A 23,155-nucleotide genomic window follows, 5' to 3' on the forward strand; every position below is an offset into this window, starting at 1 on the left:
GGATGTTGCAGCGTTTCCAAGCAAAATTGCTGAAGTTGGTTGGTTGATTTGGGGAAGGGGATCAAACAGCGAGGTCATCGGTCCCATCGGATTAGGGAAGGATGGGGAAGGAATGCCGCCGTGCTCTTTCAAAGGAGCCATCCCGGCATTTGCCTGAAGCGATTTAGGGAAATCACGGAAAACCGGCAGCGTGGAGTGGCCGCGCGGTTAGAGTCACCGTGTCACTGACTGCGTGGCCCCTTCCGCCGGAGGTTCGAGTCCGCCCTCGGGCATGAGTGCACATGTGGTTCTTAGAATAAGTTAGTTTAGGTGGTGTGTAAGTCGAGGGAGCGAAGACCTAAGCAATTTGGTCTCTTAAAATTCACACACATTTGAAATTTTTGGACGGATAACCTAAATCAGGATGACCGGAGCGGGTTTGAACCGTCGTCCTCCCGAATGCGAGTCCAGCGTCCTAAACACTGCGCAACGTCGCTCGATCAATTGCTAGAGTGTTGCCTTCATCCTATTGGCAGTGTGAGGACAGGTGTTATCATGCAAAAGGAGGATTCCGTCTGACAGCATTCCGTCGGCCCGAGGGCAAATGGTAAAGCCAATAGTGTAAAAATCCCACATCTTCCCTGCCCATGAAATTCAAAGCTCTTCACACAAGTTCTGCTAAGGTCATGACGACCATCTTCTTTGACCCTCTACTCGCCGAATCCCTCGATCGTAGAACCACAATCAATGCGCAGCACTATGAAGACACTTTGCAGAAAGTGCGATGCAACATAAACTTAGATCATCCAGGAAGGCTGTCAGACGGTATCATCACTTTGAACGATGATCTCTCTCCCCTCCCCCCCTCCCCCACTGCCAATCGGACGAAAGCTACGCTTTAGCGTCTGGGTTGGGAAACACTGCAACATCCCTCACCGCGTGGTTTTCACATCTTTGGCAACTTGCAGAAAGACCTGCGTGGACGTCGGTTTCAGTCCGGCGAGGAAGTGCAAGAGTGGGTGCGGTTGTAGATTCGTCAATCGCTGATCGTGTTCTACGAAACAGGAAATGATCGTCTCTTCTACCAGTGAGATAAATGCCTTAGCGCGTGTGGCAGTTACTTTTGAATGGAATCATACCATTGAAACGTCCCCTTAGAAAAATTATAAATTACTGTGCCGATAAACCTCTTACGTTATTTTATTTTCATACAGCTGAGCAGAACTGAACGTACTCAGACATTTCTTTCTTTACTTATTCTGATCAACACTAAATTGACACACAATATTTTTAGCGCAACGCTATCTGACTTTCAATAATCCCTACAAAAGAATGGCCCTGACTAACAATAACCTATATCTTTCATGAATCATTTACCTCACAAAAATCTTCGTTACTCGAACTACTGCAATACAGCGAGCGCCAATACTGCCAGCTAAATAAAAGATTCTAACTACTGAAGGCACTAACTACTGATAGGCATAGTTAGCAAATGAAAGATTTTGATAGAAAACAAACAATATATAAGTTCATGATATACAGTACTAAAAATTTACTCTTTCTGATGGACACACGTCCACTATAATATCAAATATTCCAAAAATGCAAATCAGCCACAGACTGCACACACCACTGTCAGTGATATTCATACAGAGCGCTATGTGGCGTTACCAACACAAAAACCCAAATAGCCTACTTAAACACCATGGTCCCGATACGAGTGTTCGGTTTTAATTTGAATGCCCCTTATATATCCGTTTCTAAGTTTCTCAGCTAACTTTTGGAAAATGGAGTAGCACAGACACAAAGAACCTCAAAGTCCTCATCTACTACATTTACGATTATACTCCGCAAGTCACCTTATGGTGGGTGGCGGAAGGTAATTTGTGTGCCATTGACATTCCCGCCTTTCCTGATCCAGTCGCGAACGGTAAACGGGAAGAACGATTATTGGCAAGCACCCGCGTTAGCTTGAAATTCTATTAACCAAACTTCATGATCTTCTCGCGAGACGTACGTAGGAGGAACTCATCTATCGGTAGGCTCTCGGAGCTATAACAGTAAACCTTACCAAGATGCAGAACGCCTCTCATGCAGTGTCTGCCACTGGAGTTGGCTGAGCGCTTCCGTGAAGCTTCCGCGCTTAGTAAATGAATCTGTAAAGAGACGCGCCGATCTTCTTTCGATCTTATCTCTTTCCTTTATTAAGCCTGTTATTATGGGTCATACACTGACGAGAAATATTCAAGTATTGGTTGATCGAGGACTTTGTAAAATACCACCTTTGTGGATGAGGTATACTTCCTGAGGATTCTCCCAATGAATCTCTTTTTGGCATCTGCATTTCCTGCGATTAGTTTTATGCTGTCGTTCCGTATTAAATCGCTCTGTATGCATGCTCATAGATATTTTTTGGATCTCACTGCTTCCGGTGATTCTTCTGCATCTTGTAATAATACTGTAACATTGTCGTCTTGGAAAATGGGGTTTTATGCCGGTGATCCGTGCCATACTTGCACAATATTTCCATCGTTGTAAAGGTCACACAGAATACCATTAACCGTGACACGGGACATCAGCTTAGTTCCACTTGAAATCCGTCACTAGATATTGTAAAGACGTTCAGCGGGCAACATCCAAACTCCGGAGAAATAACTTTGAAAATGGTGTCAGAGAATATAATCGAGCACAACCAACACACAACGCACAGACGGTGGTACTTGAGACAGGAAATCAAGTACCTGAGTACGGTCATTTCGACAACGAATGGGAATTTGAACACCAGCGGCCAGAAAATAATCCGATACCCACCTCTAGCGTGTGCGGGCTTATGACGGAGCACGTGACACGGTAATGGAACAGCATACTCCACAGGAATGCTTAAACGACAACAGTCAAGAGATTGTAAGCCCAATACAACTTGGAGGTGGAACAGAATGTCAGATTACTCGAAACTGCAAGCTCTACAAGACCTTTTCCATATTGGTAGTCTGAGTCTCTCTTATTAAAACACTTAAGTATGAAACTTGCAGTTCTTGATTTTCTGGTTCACTTTTCTCATAGCCTGTATGTACGTTCTCCTGCTGCCGCTTGGTGAGTAGATGTTTTATCTGTCCAATTACATTATAATGTCAAAAATTGATTATTTTAGTTGTTATACACTATATTATGTGAAATATTGTCTGGTTTGGTGTAATCTAGAATTTTGCGTATCCTGGCAAGGTTTAATTGGGAGTTGACATTTAAGCTCTAAAACTGGAGACAATCCCATCTTAATCGGTATACCTCGCAGCCCTGGTTAGAACACATCCCTCGTCAGGGATAGAGTTCTCATGGTTTTGTTTTTTGTTTTTGTAAAGTTATGTTATACTGTGGTACTGGGCTGGTGTTTGCATTCCATTCCATGCTCCACCGGGCCTCACTGCGCCTTAATGATACATACTGTGTAATTAATCTGATTACGAGGGGCGATCAATAAGCAATACAAGACCTTTTTTTTCTGAAAGGAGGTTAGTTTATTTCTGGATTCCAACTCGCCATATTATTCCCCACTCTTTTGGCTTCAAAACCTTACTTTTCAATATAATCTCCGTTCAATGCGGCGGCCTTAAGCCACGTTCCTGTGTGGTCCTCTATGCCCGCATGATACCACTCTACTGGTCGGTGTCGGACCCAACGTCTTGATGCATTAGTAAGATCCCCCACGGAGCGCATCCTTTTTTGCGCCAAACAGATGTCCCTTTGTTGCTCTTTACGGCCTACTCTTAGGCGGCGAGGAATCCAGAAGGCACGCCCCATTTAGTACCTCAACTGGTGAACGAGTGTGTCACCACTACTAACAGAGACGTCTAATTGTACAGCGAGTAGTTTGTGATCCGTCGGTCACCTCGAGTGAGAGTGTCCGCACGTTCCATCGCCACAGGAGTCACAGCTGTGTGCGGCCTGCCGGCACGCGAGAGATCGGACAGGTTTGCGCGACCTTGTTACAATGATGACAGACGCCTCGCCCAATGACTCACCGTGCTTATGTTCACTGCAAAGTCTCACCTGTATATGGGACGAAACTTGACACTTCGCACTACTAATAGATGGCGCCACCATTGCTGTTTCTTGTTTTTAGCACGCGTTATTCAGATTTGAAATCGTCAAAACTTTAAGAAACACCCTGTGTTAACACAGAGTTCGAAATTACTACAGAATTAGTACATGTGATTTCCATGCATGGTAGAATAGCTGCCGCTGTCTTTAAAGGGGTACAGTTAACTTCAGCTATAAACAATAGCCTTCCTCTTTGGCGGATGAAATTTGTTACAACAGATGGAGAAATATTCAGGTTTCCTTGGAAGACTAAACCCAGAGTACCAATGGTGTTACTAAACCCTCGAAATACACTGCGTTATCTATCAGGAAACAATCTGTGCAGAAACGGCGTATATGCCATTTGTGATGAAGTCTGTAATTTTTGTAGCCAGTTTCATTCGACATCATGGACTCGGACACCCACTAGAAGTAGTAGAATCTTTGCCAAGTGATCTCTCTTACCTCACGACAGTATAGTAGTTAACCAGTGGTAAATTTTTGTAAAGCATATTTTCTTCAAGAACAGAGATTGGAATATTTCTGAATGAGAAAAATAGTCCTCTTGAAGACGCGTCGGACAAAGAACGGGTATGAAAACTAGTTTTCTTACCCACTGTGGCTCTCCATTTGAATGAAATGAATAAAAAACTTCAAGGGGAGGAACAATGTTATTTGTGGCCTCTACATAGAAAGTAGTACTTCTTAGAGCAACATCAGACAGGAAATTTTCTCACACTTCGGCAGTTGCCAGTTGTTCGAAGGTAGATATGGTTCAAGTTTTCCACTCTTGTTTGTAATAGATTTTTTTGGTGCTCTGAAGAAAGAGCTTTTTTTCCAGGATCACAGATTTAATGCTCATTGCAAAGAGATCCAAGTTTTCCAGGATCGTTTTTTTTGTGAGATGGAAGATTTTCAGGTGCACTGCAAACGGAAATCATTGATCTGCAAGCGAATTATATAAGAAGGATTAGTTTAAAGAAGATAGCCTTGTACAATTTTACCAGGTTCTTCCAGAAGAAAACTACCCCAAGATCAAAGACTTTGCAGGAGACATTTTATCTGCATTCTCCACTACCTATAGGTGTGAACAAACATTTTATCTGCAAAAATTTTAAAAAAATCTAAATACAGAATTAATCACAAAGTTAGAACCATAGTCCTGGAGACAAAAAACAAATTTCATGAGTCTGAAGAAATGTGCTGAAGAGTAATGCATTGTACCAGAGACTTTCACTAAATATCGTGTTTGTGTAAAACAACAATAAGTTTCATTATTATTTCCTTTTTTAATTTCTGAGAAAATGTGTTATACGGCCCCCATTGAGATTCTAAACTTGATACGTCGCCCTCATGGTCTAATAATTTCGAGATGCCTGATCTAAGGCAGAGAGCACTAAATGGGCGACTTTCCGGCACATCTCGACTGGAGAAATGTAGATGGCCAGATCTCTGGCTGATGCAACACGTAAGCACCAATTACAGTTTGGGTTCAACGTCTCGAAGCTTCTAAACCGTTGGCGCCTTGATACTTCCTTTACTTCCTTTAGTTTGCGATGCAGTCTACCTGCGAGCACATCCCTTCATTGCACGAATGAGGCCGTGCGTTTACCCGAGGAGGAGGAGGAAGACACGACACAGTGCACAACGTTTCTATATTTTTCAAGCGCTCTACTAAGAGCTGGATAGTAGGAGTGGCAAGGATCATCAGCGAACTTTATTAAGTTCCCGAGATATTTACGAGTAAAGATTTATGCAAGTAGTGCCTGTTGATCACTCAACAGAGGCGTCTTCTGATATTTATTAGAAGGCGTTGTGCCAGGACTTTTGGCGGATCCCTCCGTATCGAAGTTTTCGACAAAAATATGACGTGGCTATGGCTTACCCCTCCAAGAGCTCCAGGGAAATTGCTACATTGCTGTGTTATTTTATCACTATGTACCAGGCTGAGGGCAGATTCAACGCCGTCGAAGAATTCCAGTAGCTGGTGTCAGGGATAGCTACGTGTCTCCAGAGCCTGCCTCACCTCTCAAGTAAGTACTCAGCGCGCTAGCCCTTAACGCCTGTGTCTTCTTTGACGATAGTAGATAAAACGCTGACTGCCGCTTTGTCACGATTACAACAGTTCATCTTTAAGTGCTACGATACTTTGTGAGAATTAGTGTGTACGACCTACGTGATGCAGTTTCAACAAATTGTCGATGACGCTTGCAACCTGTAATCTACGACCCACTAGCGCTGTACAGGTTATACTATATGTTAAATTATCCGTTTGTTAAGTGATTAGAGAAATTGTGTTTTTGTCTTTACATGTAATGGCTGATCGTAGGGAAAAAGAGTGACGCCTCTGAACGCTGGCGATACTGCCGGACATCTAGTCGCAAGCTGCAACGTGCCGAAGTAACGATCAAATTTTGTTCCTCTCTGTTCTGTTAGAGTTTTAACATGATTCGCAACTTTATGTTCATGGTTTGGGTTTGAGGTAGCGTCCAGTTTATCAGAACAAGCTTTTGTTTTTGATGTACAATAAGTGTTTATTGAAGTTTGAAAAGTAAAGAAACAGTTGCTGTGGATTTGAGATTTTGAATTTTATGGAGGAGATGAAAATTAATTTCATGCTTGTAGCAAGGAAATGCCATAGTCTGAAGAGATGTTTCTGGGACGCGTATCCAAAAGGCTGCTGATTTAATTAGAGATACTAAGACAGCTTTAAGACAGAAGAATTTCGTTTACTATTTTTAAATCGTATATAGAAGTTCCATGCCGTTCAGCAGCGATTTATCGACAACAGTTATATTAGAAGTTTATCTCTGTTGTCACCACTGCTCTACGTATTCTAGTAACTTTTCCTTCTCACGCTGTACAAAACCGAACCTGAAACTGAAAAATGGAAATTATCAATGAAGAATTTTGACATGGTGGAGAATATAGAATCCTGATTTCAATTCTTTGCTGTCTGAACTGTTTGTGGTGTTCAAATACTTAAAGGAGATAAAACGTAAAAAGTTAAAATTTCGAAGTGACGACAGCAACACATAGGGAGAACCAAGATTAAAGTGAGTAGCTTCCGAAAGTCACCTCAATTTAGGCTAACTGGATAGTACTAGAAAAAACACGTTTGAGAAGGTACAGCGGCCGGTCATAAATACAGAAGTACCATAAACGCTACACATTTCTATGTCTGATAAAGTGTAGGAAAACTGCTGGCCTTCAAAACAGACGGGAGTCGTCTCGGAATGGATAAATACAGGTCAGGCATGATCTTCAAATCGATCTTAAACTATTCTTCCTACAAAATAATGGTATGTTCCGGTAACGATGATGGAAGTGGATAGCGATTACGCACCATACTCTCCAAGGTAGACAAAAAAGCTCGATAATATTCGGATCTGTTGACTGTGGTGGCCAGGGAGATGCAACAATTCATCCTCGTGCTCACAAAACCACTACTGGACGATGCCACCTTTGTGAAGAGTGGCCTTATCGTCTTGGGCTTCAGCATTACCCCTGAGCAAACAAACATCATACTATGGGATGGGGCTGATCAGCCGAAATAGACACATAATCTCTGACAGTAATTCGACCTTGCAGAGTGATATTCGGTCCTGTGGAATACCGCGATATGGCTGCGCAATTGGTCTCTCTACTTATTTATCGTATGATGATACAGAGCTTGGATCAAATACATAATTTTAAGAGTATACAGTGTAAGAAATGACAAGCAAAATACAGGTACAGAATTAAATGTCCAAAGTATTGTTCTAAATTATGTACACATTACACAAGTTCTGGGATTTCTGTGTCCAGTCTGTTGATCCAGTTGAGCCCTTCAGGTGATGCATGGCGGACGTCATTTATTGATCCCCCGAAGGCTCGTTTCGGCAGTCACCAACATTGTGATTTATTGTTTGCAGGGCAGCTCCACAGTCACAATCTGGAGATGTTGCCCAGCCCTATTTGTGCTTTAGATATCCGCAGTTCCCTTGTCCTGTTCGGATGCGATTGCTGGTTCTCCACTGGCGTCTGGGGAGTGTGAAACCTGCAACTAGCATGGAAGGCTTTTTAACCAGACGACCGTTGAACACTGACGATTCTTCTCATTGACTTCTCCACACTTCATTGATGTTCAAGTCGGTGGATTCAAGATGTTGTGCAGTTCGCCAAGGTAGTTTTCTTGACTTCAGGCGCTGACGTTCTACTATTGATATATCGCTGTGTACGGATAGCTGGGGGTCCTTCTGAAGGTTTCTCCAGATCTTAAGGAGAGCATCTGACCTTCGTAGAGCTGAAGGTTGGATGTTACTTAAAACTGGTAGCCATGCAGTTTGAGTGCTACGTATGCAGCCTGTGATAAGTCGCATTGTCTGGTTGAGTTGCACATTTATCTTGCTACAGTGAGCACTGTTCATCCAAGCTGGGCAACAGTCTCTGAATCCCCGCCATATTTCAGCCCTAGGAGTAGTCGCAAACAGTGGGAAACAAGACTCATCCGACCAAATGACTTTCTTCCGTTGCCCCATAGCACGGTTTTTATAGCTTTGGCACCACAGTTTCCTGTAATGATCATTTTTGTCATCTGATGGTTTTGGAATTCTAACTAGCTCTGCAGTTCCCTGATTATCGAATTCCCTTCGTGTCGTTTTGGTATTGATAGGACTCGCGAGGGCGACATTCCTTTTCGCGTTGAGTTTTGCAGCGGTCGTCCTCTTATTTTTCGTCACAATCGTCTTCAATGACCGTCGGTCACGATCACTCAACATACATTTTCGTCCGCGTAGTGACTTAGCGGACGCTGTTCTTCCGCTCTGCGTGTATGCGGTATAAATCTCCGGTATGGTGCCTTTTGAAACAGTAAACACTTCACCTAGCACGGTAAGGAAGCACCCACCACATGAGCACCAACAAACTGCTCACTTTCCTCCGACTTAACGCGCTCACAGCTACACATAACATTGTTCTGAGCACGACAGACATCTGCAACGTACTGTAACAAACCTATATCTGTGTAATTCTGGAGCATAGTGAATGGCTATGCCACTGTAACTAACGTACAACATAATACACCTTTTGTTCTTATGATATTTCTTTAACACAGGCAAAGCATTTTTCTCAGTATGAGTTTTTATTGATTTATTTCGATGTCTGGGGGTCCTGTATTTCTTATGTCCTGTTAATTTCTCTTCCTTTATTTCTGAAAGCCCATGACTTTGTGTTTTAGAGTTACCAGGGTGAAACACTGATAATCGTACGTGACTAATTACGTTTGCACTTACCAATTATTAGCAGAGAATCTTGACCCTTTCAACGTATAAAACTGTCACAAAACCCATTACGATTTATTGTCTCTAAAACCAAATGATTATTTAAACTTAACAAAAAAGCAATTATTATTCGATGTAAACTATTCTACATAAATGTTATCTGCGAACAAATATCGATGTGAATGATATTCTGTGGTCTGTTGATGTATGACGTTTATTATCATTAGTTTATGTTACTCTTCATGGGGAGTTGATGGCGAGCTGTGGAGGAGAAAGTCATTTTGTAACTGTGTTGATGACTGGACTTGTGGAGGTAAGACTGTATCTTTTCTCCACGGCGCCCATGTGAAATTATTGTCGGTGTGAAAAAAAAGTGCAGAAATGAAATGTGCTCATTTGAGACCGAGAGATATACTAGGGTGATTTTAATTGGTGTTTTAGGAAGTGCAAAATGGCTAAGCAGGGATGGCTAAAGGACAAATGTAAGGATGTAGAGGCGCATATCATTAGGGGTAAGATAGATACTGCCTACAGAAAAATTAAAGTCACCTTTGGGGAAAAGAGAACCACTTGCATGAATATCAAAAGCTCAGATGCAAAACCCAGTTCTAAGCAAAGCAGGGAAAGCAGAAAGGTGAAAGGAGTATATAGAGGGTCTATACAAGGGCGATGTTCTGGAAGACAATAGTATAGAAGTGGAAGAGAACGTAGATGAAGATGAAATAGGAGATACGGTACTGCGTGAAGAGTTTGACATATCACTGAAAGACCTAAGTCGAATCTAAGTCCATTAGAGCTACTGACAGCCTCGGGAGAGCCAGGCCTAACAAAACTCTACCATCTAGTGAGCAAGACGTCTCAGACGGGCGAAGTGCCACCAGACTACAAGAAGAATGTAATAATTCCAATCCCAAAGAAATCAGGTGTTAACAGATGTGAAAATTACCGAACTGTCAGTTTAATAAGCCACGGCTGCAAAATACTAACACGAATTCTTTGCAGACGAATGGAAAAACTGGTAGGATCCCACCTCGGGGAAGATTGGTTTTGATTCCGTAGAAATGTTGGAACACGTGAGGCAGTACTGACACTACGACTTATCTTAGAAGAAAGATTAAGGAAAGGCAGACCTACGTAACTAGCATTTGTAGACTTAGAGAAACCTTTTGACAATGTTGACTGGAATACTTTGTTTCCAATTCTGAAGGCGGCAGGGGTAAAATACAGGGAGGAAAAGGCTATTTACAATTTGTACAGAAACCAGATGGCTGTTATAACAGTCGAGGGGCATGAAAGGGAGGCCGTGGTTGGGAAGGGAGTGAGACAGGGTTGTAGCCTATCCCCGATGTTATTCAATCTGTATATTGAGTAAGCAGTAAAGTAAACAAAAGAAAAATTCTGAGTAGGAATTAAAATGAATGGAGAGGTTCGCCGATGACATTGTAATTCTGTCAGAGACAGCAAAGGACCTGGAAAAGCAGCTGAACGCAATGAACAGTGTCTTGAAAGGAGGATATAAGGTGAACATCAACAAGAGCAAAACGAGGATAATGGAATGTAGACGAATTAAATTGGGTGATGATGCGGGAATTAGATTAGGAAATGAGACGCTTAAAGAAGTAAATGAGTTTTGCTATATGGGGAGCAAAATAACTGATGGTGGTCGAAGTAGAGAATACAAAATGTAGACTGGCAATGGCAAGGAAAGAGTTTCTGAAGAAGAGAAATTTGTTAACATCGAGCATTGATTTAAGTGTCAGGAAGTCGTTTCTGAAAGTATTTGTATGGAGCGTAGCCATATATGGAAATGAAACATGGACGATAACAAGTTTGGACAAGAAGAGAATAGAAGCTTTCGAAATGTGGTACTACAGAAGAATGCTGAAGATTAGATGGGTAGATCATATAACTAATGAGGAGGTATTGAATGGGATTAGGGAGAAGAGAAGTTTGTGGTACAACTTGACTAGAAGAAGAGAGCGGTTGGTAGGACATGTTCTGAGGCATCAAGGGATCTCCAATTTAGTATTGGAGGGCAGGGTGGAGGGAGACCAAGAGATGAATACACTAAACAGATTCAGAAGGATGTCGGTTGCAGTAGGTACTGAGAGATGAAGAAGCTTGCACAGGATACAGCAGCATAGAACTACTTAAACCTAACTAACCTAAGGATATGACACACATCCACGATCGAGGCAGGATTCGAACCTGCGACCGTGGCAGTCGCGCGGTTCCGGACTGAAGCGCCTAGAACCGCTCGGACACCAAGGCTTGCGTTTCAAGTAAGCATTTTTCGTGTTGTTTGGATATTCTTGTCTAAAACCCAGGATTTGTCACGTTTATGTGGTACGCTCGAAAAAAAATGCTGTTATTAGAGTTGACACGTTAGCGACGGGAGCGCGCGCACTCTCGCGTGGACGCAGTGAAGAACGCGTACACCTGTCTGCATGTCGCTGGCCGGCGACCACTTCCTCCGGTGCGCCAGCGGTGGAAAGAGCCGCGTCACCGGGCCAGCTGAGGAGCCCGTTCTTTGCGTTGTTGGTCGGGAAAGCCGTGACGAGCGGTCGGCAGGTGAGTCAAGGTGCGCCAGGCGTTCACCTGCTTAACGCGGCCGCCGTTGTGCCCGCAGAGGTGCGGTCCGTACAGGAGGTGGCGTGTCCAATCGCCAGCCACGTGCCGCAGCCGCCGATGGCCGAAGCCGTACAAGCGCTAGGGAGGTGGACGGCTAGCTGCGAGGGGACTGCAAAAAAAGTTAACTTACACGTTATTATGGCGAGGCAAGTAACGCTTATTGATACCTCCACTACACCTCAATCTGACACAGATACACGAAACTTATTTTTCCAAGTCTCTGTAAACAATGACCCAGTCATTCAGGTCCTCGACGATACGAACCCGCTCCTTGGACACGGATGCCTTCGAGACTCACTATGTGAGTGCGTTTGTTGCGAATCAGTTCCTTGATGGCCTGGACACTGTCATCTCTGGTCGATGGCCTTCCTTCCCCATCAGCATCATACACGTCTACATCTACATATATAATCCGCTAGCCACCAAGCGACTGTCTGAACGCATCAGTACAAGCTCTAATTTCCTTTATCTTTGAATGGTGATCATTGTGCGATTTGAAAGTTGGTGGTAATAACATATGCTCTACAGCCTCGGCGAAGATCGTATTTCAGAATTTAGTGAGCAGCCCCTTCCGTTTAGCGTGTCGTCTGTCTGCATGTGTGTCTCACTTCAAACTTTCTATGAGACCTGTAACGCTCACGCGATGGCTAAATGTACGTATCAGATCAATTGTGTGATTGGATTGAGGAGTTCCTAGATAACAGAACGCAGCATGTCATTCTCAATGGAGAGAAGTCTTCCGAAGTAAGAGTGATTTCAGGTGTGCCGCAGGGGAGTGTCATAGGACCGTTGCTATTCACAATATACATAAATGACCTGGTGGATGACATCGGAAGTTCACTGAGGTTTTTTGCAGATGATGCTGTGGTGTATCGAGAGATTGCAACAATGGAAAATTGTACTGAAATGCAGGAGGATCTGCAGCGAATTGACGCATGGTGCACGGAATGGCAATTGAATCTCAATGTAGACAAGTGTAATGTGATGCGAATACATAGAAAGATAGGTCCCTTATCATTTAGCTACAAAATAACAGCTCAGCAACTGGAAGCAGTTAATTCCATAAATTATCTGGGAGTACGCATTAGGAGTGATTTAAAATGGAATGATCATATAAAGTTGATCGTCGGTAAAGCAGATGCCAGACTGAGATTAATTGGAAGAATCCTAAGGAAATGCAATCCGACAACAAAGGAAGTAGGTTACAGTACGCTTGTTCGCCCAATGCTTGAATACTGCTCAGCAGTGTGGGATCCGCACCAGGTAGGGTTGATAGAAGAGATAGAGAAGATCCAACGGAGAGCAGAGCGCTTCGTTACAGGATCATTTAGTAATTGCGAAAGCGTTACGGAGATGATAGATAAACTCCAGTGGAAGACTCTGCAGGAGAGACGCTCAGTAGCTCGGTACGGGCTTTTGTTAAAGTTTCGAGAACATACCTTCACCGAAGAGTCAAGCAGTATATTGCTCCCTCCTACGTATATCTCGCGAAGAGACCATGAGGATAAAATCAGAGAGATTAGAGACCACACAGAAGCATACCGACAATCCTTCTTTCCACGTACAATACGAGACTGGAATAGAAGGGAGAACCGATAGAGGTACTCAGGGTACCCTCCGCCACACACCGTCAGGTGGCTTGCGGAGTATGGATGTAGATAGATGTAGATATGTGAGACCTTGGTCAAACTGTTGGCACAATTTCACTATGGCGGTTCGCGATATCACGATTGGTCCATACACCTCCAAACTGTGGAATGTAGACGTTTGGTCCCCAAGAATCGTCCTACCCAGCATACTTCAACTTTAAGGTACGAGGGACTTTCAATATTAATTCAACACACTTTTTTTTAACGAGGGTAGTTTAATTCAGGATTCCTACACATCATATTATTCCCCACTCTTTTGGCTATAAAGCCTTATTTTGCAAAATAACCTCCGTCCAATGAGACGAGCTTACGCACCATTACTCGGTATGGGGGGGGGGGGGGGGGGGAGGAGGCTGTATGTCCACATGGTGCCACTCTACAGGTCGACGTCGGAGCCAACGTCTTACTGCATCAATAACCACCCCATCATTCACGTACTGCTTCCCGCAGAATGCGTCCTTTAATGGGCTAAACAGATGGAAGTCGGAATGTGAGATCAGGACTGTAGGTTGCATGAAGAACAGTCCAATGAAGTTTTGTAAGCTAATCGCAGATGTGCAGACTTCTGTAAGACATTGCGTTGTCATGGAGAAGGAGACATCTGTTTGCACCTTTGTGGCGACGAACACGCTGAAATCGTTTCTTCAATTTCCTGGGAATAGCACAGTACACTTCAGAGTTGATCATCGCACAATGAGTTAGGACATCAAACAGAGTAACCCCTTGAGCGTCCCAGAAATTCGCCGCCATGACTTTAGCGGCTGAGGGCGCAGCTTTGAAGATTTTATTTGGAAGAGAGGTAGTGTGGCCCCACTCCATGTATTGCCGTTTCGTTTCCGGTTCGAAATGATGAACCCATATTTCATCGCCTGTGACGATGTTCGAGGTAAATTGTTACGAACGAGCAATTCCGCACATATGATCCCTGACTGCTCTTTATATTGTTCTGTTAGGCGGCGGGCAAGCCAGCAGGCACAAGCGTTTTGGTACCCAAACTGTTGGACCACTGTGTCAGCACTACCAACAGAGTCGACCAGATGAGTAGCGAGGTGGTTGATTGTGAACAATCGATCACCTCGAATGAGACTGTCTGCATGTTCCAACACTGCAGAAGGAACAGCTGCGTACAGCTGGCCGTCACGCGGGAGATCGGACACGTTTGCACGCCGTTGTTGCGTTGATGACAGACGCCTCGTCCAAAGACTCACCGTGCTTTTGTTCACTGCCAGGTCTCCGTAGATATTCTGCAAGAGCCTATGAATGTCTGCAATGCTCTGGTTCTCTGTCAAAAGAAATTTAATGAGAGCTCTCTGTTTCGAATGTACACACCTTTTTGAAGGTCACATATATTGGCGTCACCAATCGGAACTTCATGAAACTATAGCGGCTGAATCGAGAATTTTTCACTATGTCCCACGACAAATTCCGCATTTTTTCAATCTAAATTGGTCCCTCTTAGGTTTCCAGTTGCCGCGCCATTTCATGGACACACTTTGATGAATCTTTTAATCATACCGCAGCAGAACTCTTATCTATGGGGAACCAAGAATATGTACTCTCTTCTGACAATTGCCACTCTTGTTGCGCTGTGGTTTTAGCGTGAGACGAGATGTGTAGCTTGTTCCTTGAAGTTACCTTACTCGTGTTCCCTAGACCATTTTGTAACGTTACTTTATGTCAGAAGTGGCAAAGATCTCGGCTCGGAGGCCATGCCCGGGCTAAAGTGCCAAAGCGCTCAGGCTCCTTTCACATTTTCCCACAGCCACGCTGCGCTGTCTGAGAGCGAGGGGGGGAGAGGGGAAAACAACGAAGGCGCCGCTAATGGCTCAAATGGCTCTAAGCACTATGGAACAACTTCTGAGGTCATCAATCCCCTAGAACTTAGAACTCCTTAACCCTAACTAACCTAAAGACATCACACACATCCATGCCCGAGGCAGGATTCGAACCTGCGACCGTAGCTGCCGCCTTGTTCCGGGCTGAAGCGCTTAGAACCGCTCGGCCACCCCGGCCGAACGCGCATTTTAATGGCAATACAGTTGTACTACGTACGACTTGGTTTTATATTTTATATTTCTCAACAATACAAATCACAAACAAAATAAGTTCTCAGTGTCGATTAATTGTTTTTGGCGTTCTGAAGACAAAATATAATTTTTAACTGGTACAAACTGTCGGCATACGAACAGGTGCAGACAATTTCACTGAGTTTCACACTCAAGTTTCCAAGTAATCGTGACTTATTTAGTTTCATAATCGAAAAAATGTCTCACAGAAATATGTCGATCGAAATATTGTAGCACTTTTGTATCCTCATTATGAAGACTTGGAAAATCTACCTGAGAAAAGTAATGTAGACGTCCTTGACAGTCTTAACGTAAAACTATTTGTGATTAAAACTGGAATTACCTTGCAGGACAATCAGTTACATCTGCGGCGCATCCAACTGAAAAGGCAAGAGGTCTCTAAAACAGTTCGAAGACGATGTAAGACTGACAGTCTGCTGAAAATCTTTATAAAACTATCGTTGTAATTCTTGCTACACAGAATTCTTCAAACCTCCCGCTTTCTTTAACACCAGTCAGCATAAGGAACTGGATTGTCTTTGTCAGATTTTCTTTTTAAATGCATTCCCATCAAATCAGAAAGAAGTAACCTAGCATTGTCTTACTATGGGAACTGTGCGATCAAGTTATACTGTATCACCTGAGGAGGTCATGAAGTTGAAGGGTGTAAATGCCATGTATCGATAATTATTGTATGAATAGCTTGCGAAGCATGTTAGTGAGTAAACAAATGTATTATAAAGCAATTCCACGGATATTCGAGATTCTGTGTCTGAACTCTATTCTTTCGTCGTCCTCTTCTGTTATTGGACTTGAAGAGAAAAGAACGATTGTCTGAAGTTCATCTTTCAGTAGTAGTCTATGTAAGTTGAAGAAAAAAATGTAGTTGTTCATCACATAAAACTTGCGTACGGTATTCAATAATGTATATTCTTCAACCTTACTTGTTCTGAGTAGACATGGCCTTAACGGAATGTTGACCATTGTTAAGCGCCATACTAGAAAATAATGAGTAATTTTCTTTCAGCTCATGTTCGAGACGTGGCGCCGATTAGGACACTAAACTTTCTTTCAGATTCTACGAGCTATGTGGCCGCTACGAAAAATGTAATATATTTCACTTTCAGATTTTCTCAAGATTGCGAGATAATATCCCAGACAGGAAGGCCTGATCGCAGAATTCTAGTTCTAATGTGAGATGTCATCTGCAAAAGTTTATGCTTGTTATCTTATATTGGTATTTGAGACGTAACCAAGATATCGCGTTACGAGCTCTATTACTTCAAACTTAACTAGCATACGAAATATTATCTGGTGCTATAAGCACATGAGTTTTAATTAAACTTTTGATGCACATGTACATATATTGGAGAATATCTATGAGGATTCACGAGAGAGACAATTAGCTATTTATAGTCCCGTAAGCACACTGAATACTGAGCTAGTTTGCTGATTGCTGATCCGAGTCGGGCTAAATTAAATTACATTACACTGTTCATAGTATTATTAGAGTTATTTCTCTTTTGTTTTGACGTCACTTTGTTAAAAGCTATCAAGGCAGATATAATAAATTTAAAATTTTATTAAATGACATTGCAGAGTCCACTTAGAATGATAAGTCTGCAATCCAATCGGGATGTTCTAATTTTCGTTCCTGCACTCAGTTTTCCTTCATAAATTCAACAATAGCGAGATTTAAATTGAAAAATCTTTCCAGTCATTCCCCTTGACTCAACTAGCATACTTTGCAGTAATATGTGAAGTCTCCACTGTTGTGGTTGGCAGCAGAGCCAACACCGTGTTACTAGAGGAGGCCCAAAGGCACGCGTTTTAGCTCACGCAGGCTGGTGTGAGGTCTGGAACAGGACAAGGAAATTAGAATTTAGAAACAACGGACGTAGCTGGTGGAATACTTAACTTTAATCCATTAATGATTAACGTCGGTCTTCACGGTACATGATTCAATATCGATAATAACTGATAATGGCGCCTTGCTAGGTCGTAGCAAATAACGCAGGTGTAGGCTATGCTATCGTCTCGGCAAATGAGAGCGTAAAAGTCAGTGAACCATCGCTAACAAAGTCGGCTGTACAACTGGGGCGAGTGCTAGGAAGTCTCTCTAGACCTGCCGTGTGGCGGCGCTCGGTTTGCAATCACTGATAGTGGCGACACGCGGGTCCGACGTATACTAACAGACCGCAGCCGATTTAAAGGCTACCACCTAGCAAGTGTGGTGTCTAGCGGTGACACCACATCCACAATCTTCGTTTATTTCCATTGAGAACAGTTTCAACTGAAAATGGGCGCGACTTCAGAAATTTAATTGTTCGTAGCACCAATTGCTGCATACGTATAAATGTAGCACAAAGCGCGCCTTGATGTACTGGAGAATGAGACCCATCTGTCGAGCGATGTAATTTTTCGCTCTTTCATTGTCATCTAAAAGTTTAAATTCTTTTTGCGCGGTAGTATAACGTCCTTTCGTAGCAAATAAGAAGTACCCGTCGCCTGTGCGAATTGAGAATTCTCATACCTCTCTTCTGTTATTCCCATTCATTCTGAATGATTGCGACGATAGATCGCTAGATTGCCTCTTTTTGTGCAAACAGCCTCTGGACCTGTGAACGTGTCACGTCCTTGATCCCTCGACAAACACTGAGGAGTAAGCAGCGCTGACATAACGACTGTGCCGAACTCAGAGGGTAGTGCCGCACCGCCGTACTAAACGCAATGCCACACTCTTCCGGGTACTCCCGCGAAGACCGCGCAAAGCCGAGTGACAGGCTGGCCCTTGTTCCGCTTGCGGCCGCACACGGTGCTCGCCTGAGGCTTAGCACGCCGTGGGCGGCCCTGGTTTATGTCCCGGACATCACGTTCTTTGGAAGGTGGACATTCGTTGAGCGTTTCCCTGCTGACAATGTGAGTTTTTACGATTCGAGCGCGCATGCGTTTTTGAAGACAGTTGGAAAGCCGTGAGAGAGTTGAGTAAGTCGCATCTCCAGGGTGATCCATCTTGAGTTACACGAAGCTATACTGAATTCTGTTAATGTCGACAGGAGGTAAGAAGTGAAAGTGTGATAAGAGGGAGGAGATTAGTTACCGATTCAAGGGAAAATATAGTTCGTGACAAGTAGCTGATTGGATCTGCATTAGACACCCGCGGATTTTGTGTCGGATTAAGTAATAAAAGTCACATGCTATTTGACTGAAATTGACTACTACTTTCGCAGCCATCATCAGATATAAAAATGAGAAAATATTAACAAAAATATATCCGCAGATTTATAAAACAAAAAATGGGCTTGCTATATTTCCATAAATATTTTAAAAATGTGTGTATGTACGTGTGTGTTGTATGTTCCGCATCTGCTCCTAAAACACTGGACTGGTATCAACCGAAAGTGGTACACATATTTCGTACTGTCAAGCAGCAATCTTTCTGACGGTAATAACTATTTAGTCATTGTAGTTCAGGAGAGGACCTCATGTACAATGAGATATTTGAAAAAGTGCCGCATCATAAGTGACGTTTAAATTTATTACATCTGTGCTACTAACTCTATTACCAATAAATTTCGCAGGCGGTATGCACGTATGATGACAAATGCACCTACAAAAATATGTCGTGGTACCACCCATAGTTCAGGAGATATGAAGTCACAGATACTGAGAAGCGTGACAAACTACCGCATTTTGTATGTCGTTTAAATTTATTGCTTCTCTGCTACTAACTCTATTCTCAAAACATTTTGCAGACAGTATCCACATATAACTAAATGTGTCTACGCAAATATATCAATGTGAGACACGTAGTTCAAGAGATATGACGTCATAGACACTGAGATGCGTGAAAAAATGCCGCATCATGTATGAAGTCTTAGTACAATTATTGTTTACTATCAAGACACTCTTACGGTGGAGGCAGCTTAAAGAAATCCCTGACACCTGTCGGCGCTTTTAACAGCTTTTAACTACGAGAAGTTGTAGGCGTAAACAATAGCCTTCTAAAGAGCCATGAAGAGGCATTGGTATAGAGATAGTTACAAGATCGTGTTGTACATACGCAAAGCAGCTGCGTCCAGCGTACAGAAACTTTACGTTTCTAATAGAAAATTGTCAAATAGAATACTCGAGCAATGCCGGTTTTGTCAGCTACTGTGTCAATAAAGTGAACAAGCTACCCAATGATTACAGCAGCGACGAGTAGTTGCGTAGTCAATACTTGGAAAAGGAATTAGGAGAGCACACGTACAAACAAAAGTAAAAGTTCACAATGATCGGTGCTAGTGTCGCGTACACACACACACACACACACACACACACACACACATACAGGGTGAACAAGAACTCCGATAAGCTTTCAGAGGTGGTAGTATGGACCAGAACAAGGCAATAAGTCTAAGACTCGGCCGTCGGAATGTGTTGACCCAAATACTCAGTAACGATTCATCGCTTCTGCCAGCTTTCACCGCAGGGAGGGGGGGGCTGTACCTTCACTTTGCGATGACTTGTGACGCACTCGCTGTTGGTTTTTCGCGCCGTATAAAAGCGCCGCCGTTCACAGTACGAAGCATTTCCGGTGTGATTGGCTAGATGAACAGGTGAAATATCATGTCAAGATGATTCTATGATTCGGCTGTAGACCAGTCAAGAACATGTGTTTGAGAGCTTATTAGGACGCAAAGGCCATCTGCAATTATAGGCTAACAGCAGGAAAAATTGCAATACCCACAACGAATGGCCAGAATGAAGCCGACATCAGAGGACGCGTGGAGTAGTATCCAAACGTGAACGCAGATCAAGCGATAAAGCTCTGCGTGTTGTATATTTTTTGCATAAAGTTCAGAACCTGAAGACAGTGATCGGTACACAACTTACTCTGCAGGACAAAAGCATCTGTTCGCCCATGATGAAAAAACTACAGTGGTGATCAAAATTAAAGCAAAAAACGGAAATTTTGCAAGGATGCGTTTCGCTCAAATGGCTCTGAGCACTATGGGACTTAACTTCTGAGGTCATCAGTCCCCTAGAACTTAGAACTACGTAAACCTAACTAACCTAAGCACATCAAACACACCCATGCCCGAGGCAGGATTCGAACCTGCGACCGTAGCGGTCGCATGGTTCCAGGCCGTACGCCGAGAACCGCTCGGCCACTCCGGCCGGCAAGTGGCGTTTGTTTTGCCGCAAAACAGTGTAGACAGGTGATAGTAAAGTAGAAACAATGCAAAGAATACAAAACGTAAAGAGTTACCACATGCATAACAGTAGAGAAAAATGTTCTTCGATTTTTTCGATTTAACGGATTTGGACATGAATAGGATTGGGGAGGAGTTTGTGGCACAACTCGACTAGAAGAAGGGATCGGTTGGTAGGACATGTTCTGAGGCATCAAGGGATCACAAATATAGTATTGGAGGGCAGCGTGGAGGGTAAAACTTGTAGAGGGAGACCAAAAGATGAATACACTAAGCAGATTCAGAAGGATGTAGGTTGCAGTGGGTACTGGGAGATGAAGAAGCTTGCACAGCATAGAGTAGCATGGAGACCTGCATCAAGCCAGTCTCAGGACTGAAGACCTCAAAAACAACAACAACTACAACAACATAGGCTGTGACCACCTCTGGCAGCAGGTACTGGAAGATGAAGAAGCTTGCACAGCATAGAGTAGCATGGAGACCTGCATCAAACCAGTCTCAGGACTGAAGACCTCAAAACCAACAACAACTACAACAACATAGGCTGTGACCACCTCTGGCAGCAGGTACTGGAAGATGAAGAAGCTTGCACAGCATAGAGTAGCATGGAGACCTGCATCAAACCAGTCTCAGGACTGAAGACCTCAAAAACAACAACAACTACAACAACATAGGCTGTGACCACCTCTGGCAGCAGGTACTGGAAGATGAAGAAGCTTGCACAGCATAGAGGCATGGAGACCTGCATCAGACCAGTCTCAGGACTGAAGACCTCAAAAACAACAACAACTACAACAACATAGGCTGTGACCACCTCTGGCAGCAGGTACTGGAAGACGAAGAAGCTTGCACAGCATAGAGTAGCATGGAGACCTGCATCAAACCAGTCTCAGGACTGAAGACCTCAAAAACAACAACAACTACAACAACATAGGCTGTGATCACCTCTGGCAGCAGGTACTGGAAGATGAAGAAGCTTGCACAGCATAGAGTAGCATGGAGACCTGCATCAAACCAGTCTCTGAACTGAAGACCTCAAAACAACAACAACTGCAACAACATAGGCTGTGACCACCTCTGGCAGCAGGTACTGGAAAATGAAGAAGCTTGCACAGCATAGAGTAGCATGGAGACCTGCATCAAACCAGTCTCAGGACTGAAGACCACAAAAACAACAACAACTACAACAACATAGGCTGTGACCACCTCTGACAGCAGGTACTGGAAGATGAAGAAGCTTGCACAGCATAGAGTAGCATGGAGACCTGCATCAAACCAGTCTCTGAACTGAAGACCTCAAAAACAACAACAACTACAACAACATAGGCTGTGACCACCTCTGGCAGCAGGTACTGGAAGATGAAGAAGCTTGCACAGCATAGAGTAGCATGGAGACCTGCATCAAACCAGTCTCAGGACTGAAGACCTCAAAAACAACAACAACTACAACAACATAGGCTGTGACCACCTCTGGCAGCAGGTGCTGGAATATGAAGAAGCTTGCACAGCATAGAGTAGCATGGAGACCTGCATCAAGCCAGTCTCAGGACTGAAGACCTCAAAAACAACAACAACTACAACAACACAGGCTGTGACCACCTCTGGCAGCAGGTACTGGAAGATGAAGAAGCTTGCACAGCATAGAGTAGCATGGAGACCTGCATCAAACCAGTCTCAGGACTGAAGACCTCAAAAACAACAACAACTACAACAACATAGGCTGTGACCACCTCTGGCAGCATACAGGCCTGACAGCGACCGGACATGCTATATTTTACGTTACCAGTCTCAAGTTGAGACAATAACGCCCTTTCTTCGTGCAGAGCTGCTCGCAGTCTTGGAGAGTAGTTGGTAGATGGTGACGTGCTGCAAGCCGTCTCGTTAGTGCATCCCAAACATGCTACAAAGCATTCAAATAGGGAGAGAGAGTCGGCCACGACATGCGCGCAATAGCTTCCGTTTCCAAGAAAACATCAACCACCTGTACTCTATGAGGTCGAGCATTATCATCTATCTGGCCCAACAGCACCTCGCAATAACCACAAATGGGTCCCAAGATCTCGTCACGATAGCTGACATCAGTTAAACCTTGCCGATTCACCTGTACAATTTCATACAGTGGGGTTCGAGTGGTAAACATAATTCCTGCCCACTCTATTAGAGATCCTCCTCGATATCGGTCTCTTTCCACAATGTGTGGGTACCGAAATCGTGTTCCACGTTCCCCAGATGTAAATCCATCGAGAATCGCTCTCCAGACTAAATTGGGATTTGTCTGTGAAAACAACATTGAG

General features: G+C 43.6%; 1 protein-coding gene across 1 annotated transcript in view; it reads right to left on the reverse strand.

The window, feature by feature from the left end:
* The window catches only part of LOC126285202 (zinc finger protein 239-like), a 73,379-nt gene extending 61,613 nt beyond the window's left edge, over positions 1-11,766 (reverse strand). The window contains exon 1 of the mRNA XM_049984507.1: positions 11,757-11,766. Coding sequence (XP_049840464.1) covers positions 11,757-11,766 — 10 coding nt within the window. The remainder of the gene's footprint in view (positions 1-11,756) is intronic.
* Between the last annotated feature and the right edge of the window lie 11,389 nt (positions 11,767-23,155).

The sequence above is a fragment of the Schistocerca gregaria genome, chromosome 8 (assembly GCF_023897955.1).
Source record: "Schistocerca gregaria isolate iqSchGreg1 chromosome 8, iqSchGreg1.2, whole genome shotgun sequence".
Classification (NCBI taxonomy): domain Eukaryota; kingdom Metazoa; phylum Arthropoda; class Insecta; order Orthoptera; family Acrididae; genus Schistocerca; species Schistocerca gregaria.